The sequence below is a fragment of the Trematomus bernacchii genome, unplaced genomic scaffold (assembly GCF_902827165.1).
Source record: "Trematomus bernacchii unplaced genomic scaffold, fTreBer1.1, whole genome shotgun sequence".
NCBI lineage: Eukaryota > Metazoa > Chordata > Actinopteri > Perciformes > Nototheniidae > Trematomus > Trematomus bernacchii.
This window is the reverse complement of record NW_022987732.1, coordinates 497606-508835: the sequence shown is the minus strand read 5'-3', so window position 1 is coordinate 508835 and position 11230 is coordinate 497606. Positions and strand designations below refer to the sequence as shown.

The 11230-nt window shown below is 38.4% G+C and overlaps 1 protein-coding gene across 2 annotated transcripts; it reads left to right on the top strand.

Moving 5' to 3' along the window:
• Positions 1–6335: 6335 nt before the first annotated feature.
• On the top strand, positions 6336–11095 carry mrpl51 (mitochondrial ribosomal protein L51). Of its 2 annotated transcripts, none has more exons than XM_034145667.1 (4): positions 6336–6528; positions 6726–6800; positions 8743–8850; positions 10322–11095. In XM_034145667.1, the coding sequence occupies exons 2-4, from the start codon at positions 6731–6733 to the stop codon at positions 10516–10518; spliced, it is 375 nt and encodes a 124-aa protein (XP_034001558.1). In that variant the 5' UTR covers positions 6336–6528; positions 6726–6730; the 3' UTR covers positions 10519–11095. The 2 variants fall into 2 exon arrangements, with proteins under 2 accessions (XP_034001558.1, XP_034001559.1); XM_034145668.1 differs by having other exon boundaries at positions 6343–6533.
• The last annotated feature ends 135 nt before the right edge of the window (positions 11096–11230 follow it).

Here is an 11230-nt window from a genome sequence, read left to right as displayed (position 1 = left end):
AATACATTTTTAATACTGAAATGATCAATCTGTACATACATTACATCATTTTACATAACTCTGTGTGTACATGAAGCTACTGCTTTTATCTTTTCAATACTTAACCATGCAATTTCAGGAAAAAAAGCATCTAATAAAACAATCCTTCGATCAATAAACAGTATCTGACAACTGTTTATAACATGCAGAACCTGATTATAGTCCTATTTTTATCTCAATTTCTAAGTGAGATTGTGTCTCTCTGTCTTCTTTATTTCTTTCTAATCTATACTACATATATAACATTTAACCCTTATGTTGTGTTGGGGTCTCCCGTGACCCGTTTCAAGTTAAAATTATATAATAACTACCCTCTAGGTTTTTTTTTATCGGAGCAAGGCTTCATGATATCCTCCACAACAGCTATACAAACACTACAAAACAGATTTTGACCATTTTAGCCAAGTCTGAAGGTCTCTAAAAAAAAAAGTGTATCATTTGGTGTTGGGGTCTGGGAAGACCCAGCAGAATTGTTTTTGAGTGACTCGAGGTCAAATTTGGCCCAATCAAGATTCATCTTTGACTTTAGACACCCCTCCCCCACCCCCTTCATACACTGTAACAATCATTTGTTCGCAAACATGCACCTGGTCTCCCCTCCCTCTGGCCCCCTCCCCCCACGGGAACACTTGAACCTGAACACACATATGCACGTGTGCAATATGTGGTGTAATGTGTTTTGGGGCCATACAATAAAATTACAACAGGATTGTACGGTTATGAATGCATAATAAGTTAGTTATGATGTAGTTTAAACAATATAGGATGATAGTCATTTTTTGAGTGTTTTGGACTGAGATAAATCATGGGTCAAAATGTACCCGCGAACACCATGAACGGTAACAGCTTTCGAACACAACACAAGGGTTAAATACATTTGCTCATAATGAAGCAGCATTTAAGAATCATGTTAGAATAATAAAGCCTGCCAATTATCAGGTCCGTAACGAGAAGATTTGGGTTTTTGATTTAACAGTAAAATACTTAAATGATAGAGAAAAAAACAGCCGATGTTACAGTGACAAACACAATATTGCCTTTCAGAAAAAAAGGGAATCACATTGATCCGTTGCAGTTATTTTTTTAGGTGATTTAGCATTTTTCAGACAAAGAAATGTGTAGAAAACAAACACATTTATTAAAAAAGGTTTGGAAAACCTACTGCATGTCACATACAGACACATTGAGGGATATACTGTCACACAGATGGATGTGAAACACCTTAGAACATGTGGGTGAAACCACAGAGATGTTTTTCTTCATCTGTGGAGACATTTCCTCTGGTAAAAGCCCTGTGAGTGATACACAAGTCATTTTTCTTCTCATCCACTCACAACGTCCTACTCACACCAAACTCATTCAAATCGCTGTCATATTTTTTATTGTTGTGGCTTCAGTTTGGTGTTTTCTCCCCAGAAGTTTTAGTCTGAACTGTACCTGTGTTGGGGGCATGTGTGTGTCACTCAGTGTGAGGTGGTCTTTCCTTCAGATCATGTTCAATCCCCTCCATATGATGTGAAGGTACTGTAATGGAAAATGCCCCTCATATGGAAACAATTGATCTCTGCACTTGAAGTAATTCAGATTATTATGTTAATAGCATGGTTTGGAAAATAGGCAAATTAGCCTGCTTCTGTAGAAATTCAGCAGATGAGTAGTTTGTTCCTGTGTGAATCTGTTAGTCTGTATTACATCTTTTGTCATGTACACTTGTTTAATTATCTGATTTAACATCAGCATTGACCTTTAATTAGCAATTAAGGTTTCAGACTTTCTGAATTACTATAAACACTGCTGTGGTTTATTTTCAATAAATGATATGATTGTATCACGCATATGTGTAGGTGAATACATATAATCTTCCATTGTGATTTACTGGCAGAGGAAGCCGAGCGCATATTTGCTGAGAATGGTTTTAAAATTGTGTTCAATCAGCATTTTGGTCAGCGCTATCAAGATGAAGATGGAAACATGACTGTGGCGGAAAAACAGTTTTTTCACATGAACAATATTTATCTCTAGATTTTGCAGAAACCTGTCACCTAACCTTGCATTACGTCTTAAACAAATGCTTCATCTTCTCCACATATTGATTTTTGCATGATCATTTTTAATTGTGCATCCTTTTTCTCAAATGTTGATCCAAGATAATTCAGCAATATGGTTTTGCACAAGTTAAAGAGAGTCAAACGTCTGCATTTCCTTGCAGCATAATGTAGATTAAAGGTGCACACACTCCACATTTACAGTAAAACACTCTCCTCTGCGTGTGGTCATATGTGAATTTAATAGAATCTAATGTTTAATAATGTCGTTGTCTATTTTGAATTTCCACATACTCACTGACGCCTAGTAATAATGAAATTAAGACAAAGATCAGTTTTGCTGTTCTTGTTTCTTTGAAAATGACAAAATATTCCACCCAGCTCTTAACAACAGTAAGACTGAAAGTATCAGTCTCTGCGTGTGTGTGTGTGTGTGTGTGTGTGTGTGTGTGTGTGTGTGTGTGTGTGTGTGTGTGTGTGTGTGTGTGTGTGTGTGTGTTGCATGCATGTAGCAGCTGTGCGTGTGTAACTGCCCCGCCCCCTCGCAAGTATGAAGGTAGATATGGTACAAAATGCGAGAGCTTGTAAAACCTGATGTGAGCACTTGCAGAAAAGAAATCTGAGCTTGTGTGCATAGTGACATTTACACTTGTATAAAATATCCACGTATCTGTGAACCAAATTTGAAGTAACAGAAGAAAAAAAAAAGTGTTGTAGCTTGTAGGAAAAAAATGAACTCAGTGATGAAATGTTCACTTGCAGGAAAATATATATGTTTTAATACATTTTCCATTACAACTGCAACTTGGTTATTACAACCTCTCAAATCAGTCATTACAAAATTAAAAAATATATATTTTTCTGCAAGTGAACATTTCATCACTGAGTTAATTTTTTTTCTACAAGCTACAAAACTTTTTTTTTTTCTTCTGTGACTTCAAATGTGGTTCACAGATACGTGGATATTTTATACAAGTGTAAATGTATGCACACAAGCTCAGAGTTTTTTTCTGCAAGTGCTCACATCAGGTTTTACAAGCTCTCGCATTTTGCACCATATCTCCTTCATAGCAAGCAGGCGGGGGAGAGAGATCTCGTCTGGATTGGAAAGATCGGAAATACAAAAAATACATCATAGACGCAATTTTTTGTCTTTTTACATATTAGAAACGGAGTTGGCGACACTAAGACTGCAATTAATGTTTGTGTAGCAATAATACATATGACATATATTTTTTGTCTGAGTCTGTGTGAAGGGACAAGGACTAAATTACAGCCTCGATATATGCAGGTTTTTATGTTTTTTATGCAGCTAAAAACAGCTATTAGTGATTAAAACAGAGGCATTGTATAGTATGTCAAACAATCAAAATGTTGTCGAAAATGTCATGATACGGTAAAGAGTCATAGTATAGTTTGTTGGGACAAAGCCTTAAAAAGCATATTTAAAAAATGCCCGTCAAGCTAGCTAAGTTAGCTAGCTCAACCACCAAGGCTCACTTTGACTTACGTTTTGTATGATTCCTCTTTGTTGGACGATGTGGTACATTTTGAAATTCACAAGTTGAAATTCGCAAGTTGAAATTCGCAAGTTGAAATCGACGCGGTTTCTCGGCGAACAGATTTTATTATCGCAGCATTTGAAGTTTTTGTTTTTTAGAGCAGACAATTGAACCCCCCCACGCACATTCATCACATACATTCATCACACACATTCATCACACACATTCATCACACACATTCATCACACACATTCATCACATACATTCCCGTGTAGCATACCTCAGGCAGGGTTCGAACCCGCCGCGTTGCAACGTTTGAAGTCGACATCTGGACCATCTCAGGTGGCAATCGACAAACAGAACCAGAAAGAGTAAGAAGATCAGTTTTGAAACTTTCCCTTCCTCAACCTGCAGAGAAACAAGGCTTTCTCCCAAAAATACTCTTAAAATTAAACACTTCTTAAATTGTTTAAAGGTTTAAATTACTTATTATCAAACCCATGTCCTAAATACACCTGAGCAGGTTCCTAATAACTTCACCTATTTGATGTGAGACAATTCGACAAGCCAGATATCTTAATCCAGATATCTTACCATGACTCGCGCATGCATGCACGTGCACGGTTGTGGCATGACCACCAAAACAGAGAGATATGGACACAAGATGTGTGCAAATGCATTTAGTTTCCTATCCATGTGAAGATGATTTAAGTGGGGGGGGGACCCAACCTCCTCTAGGGGGGTCCGGGGGCATGCTCCCCTGCGAAGATTTTTTTTTAAATGTTGAAGTTAAAAGCATCAATCTGGTGCACTTTGAGAGCAACATTAAGAGATCTATGGATACATCTCTCAACACCCATATGAAACAGAACTGGAAGCAGATTTCTTTTTCTTTATGGATATTTTACAAATCACTCTCCTTTTAAACTGTATTCTTGTTTATTAATAACAATTTATTTTATTTTATACCTGTTTACATTATTCTCTTATTTTTGTATAACTATAATGGTCATATAAGATATAAAGATGTGCCTTTACCTGGTTGGAGAAAAAGCTTCATATATTCGTTAGCATAGCTAGCTAACCAGATGCAAATAACAACAAAGTTATTGACTGTATGATCAGTATGTCAGATGAACAGATCGCCACTGGGCTTACAACTAAAGACACAGCCACGCAAAAACTGCGGCATGTGTACGGCTCCTTATTGGTACAGTACTGCAATTTGTGAAATGGCGGAGCGGCGTTCTGGTGCTCTCCGTCAGAACTGCACCCCTGTCAGACGAGACATATACCACGTGATGACACGTTAGGCTCGTGGTGTGTTCAAGGACCCTGACCTTGGCCAGGAAAAACAGGCACTCGCTTGTTTAATTTTTTTGCGGTCTAGATTTCTTTAATTTTTTTCTTTTTTGCGTGTGTTTATAAATTACCTCGAGGGCCGTACCAAATGGTCTCGCCCGTTTGGTACGGCCCGGGGGCCGGAGGTTCCCCACCCCTGGTCTAGGGAATTGAACCCATGTCCTGAAAACACCAGAGGAGGTGCTTAACAGCTTGAGCTATTTTATCAGAGACAATTCTGCATAGTTTCCTAGAGTTTTGACACAGTCCTTTGGGTGTTGGACTTCAAAAACATTTGTCTTTACTGGGGAATGAACCTATCAGCTCATAACACCTGAGCAGATACCTAACAACTTGAGCTATTTGATCTGAGACACATGGCTGCAGGGCCGGCCCAGCGGCCCTAGGCATAGGCAGTATAGGCGAATGATAAGGGCGCATCAATCTATGGGGGGCGCCGAAAATGTAAAAAAATAAAATAAAGTTAGAAATTAAAAAAATATTTTTTATTTTATTTCATAACAACACAATTTCCCGATTTTGGATCAACAAAGTACATCTTATTATCTTATACTAACAGAACTACGCCTATATTGCGTACAGCGCCCATAAACTATGTTCAGCCGGATAATATCCACATGTCTACCCTACTTTTATAATTTTTGAATCATAAATCTATCGATTAGATTTATGATTCAACTTTTGAAACTACTAGAAGATAAGGAGGACTTTTACAAAAAAGGAATAGAGTTTTTGTCCAGAAGGATAGGCAAATGGACTTCATCTTCAAATCAAGGTAAGACCGCAATTGTATTGAAAATGGGATCTTACTAAGAGAGAACAATTCAATATGTAAATGATAAAATTACATTTTTTGGGTATCCTTTTGTTGAACTGTCTGTTTAAATTTAATCGAAGCATCAGACAAAAAAAGCTTTTGAAAATAATATTATATTTTGATTTACAGTAGGTCAAAATATAATATTTGTAAACCTGAAGAGTCAGTGCCTCACCAGCCATGAACCTCACTGCACGTCACTGCAGAAGCTTATATATAGACATCTAAGTTTTTTGTGCCCCACCACTTTTGTACATATAAAAACGCCACTGATTATTATTACAACAACCAATTGAAGTGGACCCCTCAACAGATACACTTGCAATCTGGCCGGCAAGCCCTAGCCTGTGTAATGTCAATTAGATATATTTAGGATTTTTTAAAGACTTTAAGACATATTTTTAAACTTAAATTCCAGTGTATGAGATGTCTTTCCATTATTGTTTCCCTCTAATAGACTGTATACTATTTCCTCTTCCTATACCTCCCTCTACTGGCTGCTAAACAAGTCGCAGAGACTCAAACCACTGTCTGCGCGCCTCTCTTACAGCTTTACGGTACCTGTTCTCTAACAACGTTACGGTACCGGCGCGGTGCATTGTGGGACACAGAGTAAGATGGAAGCGTCCACTAAGAGCATGTTGACGCTTCAATAACAAATGTTTTAAGTGTAATATCCCCACATACGGCTGTCATTTATGCTTTTCTGGAACAATAACGACAGATTTAAGAGGCAGGAGATTGCCACAGGACATTGGAACTGGTAATGTAAGATAATGCATTTTTTGAAGCTAACTATGCTAGATAAAGCTAATGCTAAGGGTCAATGTACTTGAAAAGGCATCGTTTTTCTTTGATTGACACGTTTAAAACATTAATAAATATCACCGAATAGCCATATTTACTTGAGTCATTTGAATGCCTTTTATGTGAAGTTGATATTTATTGTGTTTTTTGTAGAAAACATGTCTGTTCTGGCAGGGTTACTGAAGGCTGGAGCGTCCTTCTGTCAGACTGCCAGGGCCTTCTCTACAGGTGAGTCTAATGTTTAATTTATAACTTAAACACGTTGGTTTTGTGTCTTTACTGGAGAAAAACTATTACTTTGCATCCCTAAAGTGAGTCCATTTGTTAGTTATTTTCATTACGATGCTTTACCCTCAATATTTATTGTCATAGCGATAGAAAAACACCACATATTGATCCAAAACTAGAAACAATAACACCATTAATTCAAGTTATAAACCATATTTGTAGATATTAACAAGTCATAGAGAGTAAGCAATAATAAAAACAAATGGGAAAGCGTTATACATCACCTAAGGCAGTGGTGTCAAACTCAAATACACAGTGGGCCAAAATTAAAAAATCGGTACTAGTCGAGGGCCGGACTGGTTCAATGTTTATTGCAAAACTTATTGAAATGAACTTATTGCACATATTAAACCTGGAACTAACAAAGCTTACATTATTGCCTGTAAAAACAACATTAAATAATCAGTTGCATTCATTTCTTATGGCTCTATCTGCTGAGTCATTTCTTATGATTACATTTTTCCACAGGCCAACAGCTTCAACAAAACAATTTCCCTCAAAGAAAAAAACAAACATGCCCTGTTGTCTCAAGAAAAAAAGTGCAGAAGGAAACATCCATTAAACTCAGTGTGCTGCTGTGATGCTAGTTCAAGCCAGATACTTGGCATCTCATCTTGGGTGCAAGTTCATCAATGTTTGGGGTCAGGCTCTGAGCTGAGGAAATCCTCAGGATTGAGTGAAGGTGTGCGTGTAATATACCGGCGGGCCAGATCTAATAGTAATTAGAAATTATCCTGCGGGCCGAAAGTAAATCCACCAAGGGCCTTATTTGGCCCCCGGGCCTTGAGTTTGACACATGTGACCTAAGGGCAGTGTAATAAATGTACATACTTGTAAATAATAATCTTATTAATAAAAACAAACATAACTTTATTTGTACAGAATATTTAATCCAAAAATGCAACCCAATGTGGTTTACAAAATAGGATCAATTAAGAATAAACAGTGACAGACGGATGGAGAATTAAAAAGTTAAAGGGGACCTATCATGCAAAATGCACTTTTTGATGTCTTTTATACATAAATATGTGTCCCCGGTGTGTCGGGGAACTCACGCAGCGTCAGCAAATAAAACCCTCTCTCTTTTCCTCTGTACCCAAATCTCTAAAAATGGGGCTACAACGGAGCTGATCCAGATTTGCGTCCGATATGACGTCATATCGGAAATGTAGGCTGGCTTTACACCCACAGCCCTATCAGAAACAATGCCCGACTGTTTTGGACGTAATATGGTCGGTGTTTACATTAGCATCGCTAACACTCAGAGCTAACCTGTACTGGAGAGCATGTGTGTGAAGAAGCAGGAAATAAAAAGGAACTCACCTTGTGGTATAACCGGCAAGAGAGAAAGCCTTTGAGCTCCATACTGTTTCAGAAATAATCCTTGATAATCCATGATATGGCGTTTCATCACGGCAGTATTTAGTTTAGACAGTAGCTGCCGGGTCCTGCATGAGCTCCGCCCCCTCCTTTTTTATTTTTTTATCAATTCTTTATTTTTAAAGCTTTATACCCCAAATCAGCACTTTTGAAACAGGAAATGAAATAGAGGGATATGAGGCATGGCTAGAATGCTAATTCAATAAAGCATTTGCAAATATACAAGTGAAGTTAAAAGCCACATAAAAGCATTCAAGGAGGTTTAGATCAAGGGGGAGGTTGTTCTTGTTTAGTGCCATAAAAACAGGAAGTAGCCTCACCAGATTTATTGTGGGAAATGCCGCAAAATCCTCACATTTGAGAAGCTGTAACAAGTAAAAAAAATCGGCTGTTTTTCTTGATAAATGACAAAAAGTTGAGTTAAATGTCCTAATTATAGCGGCACTTTATGTAGTGTATGTTCACATTAAGAGACTGACTTGAAACAATGTTCTTTTTTCAGGCGCATGCTGTCAGATCAGGATGCATGCCATCCCCGAGCTGAAGAAGGTGGACCGGTGGACGGAGAAGAGGAGCATGTTCGGAGTCTACGATAATATAGGAATCTTAGGTAAGTGTCCTCAACCAGTGTAAATCTAAGACTGCTAAATGTTTTTATTTATTTTTTGGTTTTTATTAATTGCAGACAGTTTTTGTTAAACTGGCCAGCTATAGACACTAGAGTGCCACAGTGACGCGTCCTAAAACCCGGAAGTAAGCTGCGCATGGGTTCCTTCGACAAAAAAAGCAATGCAATTTCTCCATAGGATTTTGGAAAATAACTCGAAATAAGGTCTGTGGTGGACACACATTTAAGAGACGGATCACGTTTAATCGATAGATTTATGATCAGAGCTACTAGAAAGACAGTCGAAAACGGTGCATTTCTCCGTCTGAATGTGGTGCACTTTTGCTAAATTTTTCGACAAATTGCTCGTGTTACCGCCCTTACATGCTAACTCTTATTGCACTTTTGGCAACGAGCATTGTCCACACCTCGTGTGTGTGTGTGTGTGTGTGTGTGTGTGTGTGTGTGTGTGTGTGTGTGTGTGTGTGTGTGTGTGTGTGTGTGTGTGTGTGTGTGTGTGTGTGTGTGTGTGTGTGTGTGTGTGTGTGTGTGTGTGTGTGTGTGTGTGTGTGTGTGTGTGTGTGTGTGTGTGTGTGTGTGTGTGTGTGTGTGTGTGTGTGTGTGTGTGTGTGTGTGTGTGTGTGTGTGTGTGTGTGTGTGTGTGTGTGTGTGTGTGTGTGTGTGTGTGTGTGTGTGTGTGTGTGTGTGTGTGTGTGTGTGTGTGTTGCTGGAATGTCAAAGAGAAAAGCCAAATATTGCTCTGTTTCAGCTATTATTGGCAGCTTAGCCGTGTGGAGAAGGAGATGCTATGTGTTCCCTTAAGTGTTCTGTGCTGCTTAGCCCCGATATATTTGATTCCCTGTCTTATGTAATATAATGTGTGTGTGTGTTGGAAAGATCAAAAATACATCATAGACGCTTTTTGCATATAAGAAACGGAGTTGACGACACTAAAACTCCAATATAATGTTTGTGTAGCAATAATACATATGACATATATTTTAAATGTCTCCAGTGCCGATAAAAAGACCGATAACGTCGGAGCTTAACGGTACCACGGTCTTTAATAATTCAGCCCCGGGGCCCCTTTAATACCGGGGCTCGGTACCCATCCCTAATTGAGACTATATTGTGATAGAAGATTTCCCAGCCAAACTACGCATATAGAAATCCAGATGTGTTTTCCATGTGATAAGTCAAATGTTGAATTTGATTGTTAGTGTAGCAGAACCATAACCAAACACTGTGTGATGATTTCAGTTACAAGACAACATTTAAAAAAAGGTAAATTGAGAAGCAGTGAGAGTGCTTCCAATACAGTCTTACTAAATTCCCAACAACTGCAGAACATTTGCTTTGGATTCATTTTATAAAAAAATAACCTTTATAAACATTTAATGCTAGGCTGATTTAGCATCCCACATCCGGCAGTGCCTTGCTGACATTTTCTGATCTTCTCACTTTGTGTCTGCAGGAGACTTCAAAGCTCATCCCAAAGACATGATCATCGGTCCGTCCTGGGTGAAGGGCTTCAGAGGCAACGAGCTGCAGCGGCTCACCAGGAAGAAGAAGATGGTGGGAGACCGAATGATGACTGAGGACAAACTGCACCTGGAGAAGAGGATCCGCTTTCTCTACAGACGCTACAACCGCACCGGCAAATACCGTTAAAAACATCTGAGCAGCCAATACGAACTGACGGAGAACAGCTGTGGGATGCCATGCTGTAAACGTGTTGTGTATTGCCATTTTTTGTATGTTTTCTTCATGTCAAGAGAAGATTTGTGTATTTCAGTTAATCTATTATTTTTTCCTAACTATCACAAAAAAATGATATAAAAGTCTAATAATGGACTGGAAAAGAAGCCTTGTGTGTTTTCCTTCTAAAAATGTTGTATAGCGACAGCAGGAAACAAAGTCGCTGAGGCCGGGCCGGTTTGATATTGTATGACACGCTAAAAAAAGAGTACATGCTGAGATCAAAACTCTGTTGAATTGTAATGTAGTTTAATGAAAAATACGCGGTGATCAGACATTGTAATAATTATGATCAAAGCATTCATAAATCTTGCAGTCACTGAGGGTGACACAGTACAACGGCCCTGTGTCACCCTCTCTTCCACACACACACCTCACGCAGGTGAACAGGATTATAATGAGTGCCGCCCATATCCATGTGACCCAAGCCAACCAATCAATAGTGATCAAACAAATCTTATATTAAAATAAAACACATTACTATACATGTTTCATGGCTCCTACATGTTGCTATCAGATAGATGTTCCTGTCACTAGTATCAAAGAAAAGGCTCAAAGTTAAAGGCCAGGATGAAAAGAACCGTTTAAATAATAAAGAATCTCAATGATGAATCTTACTGGTCTT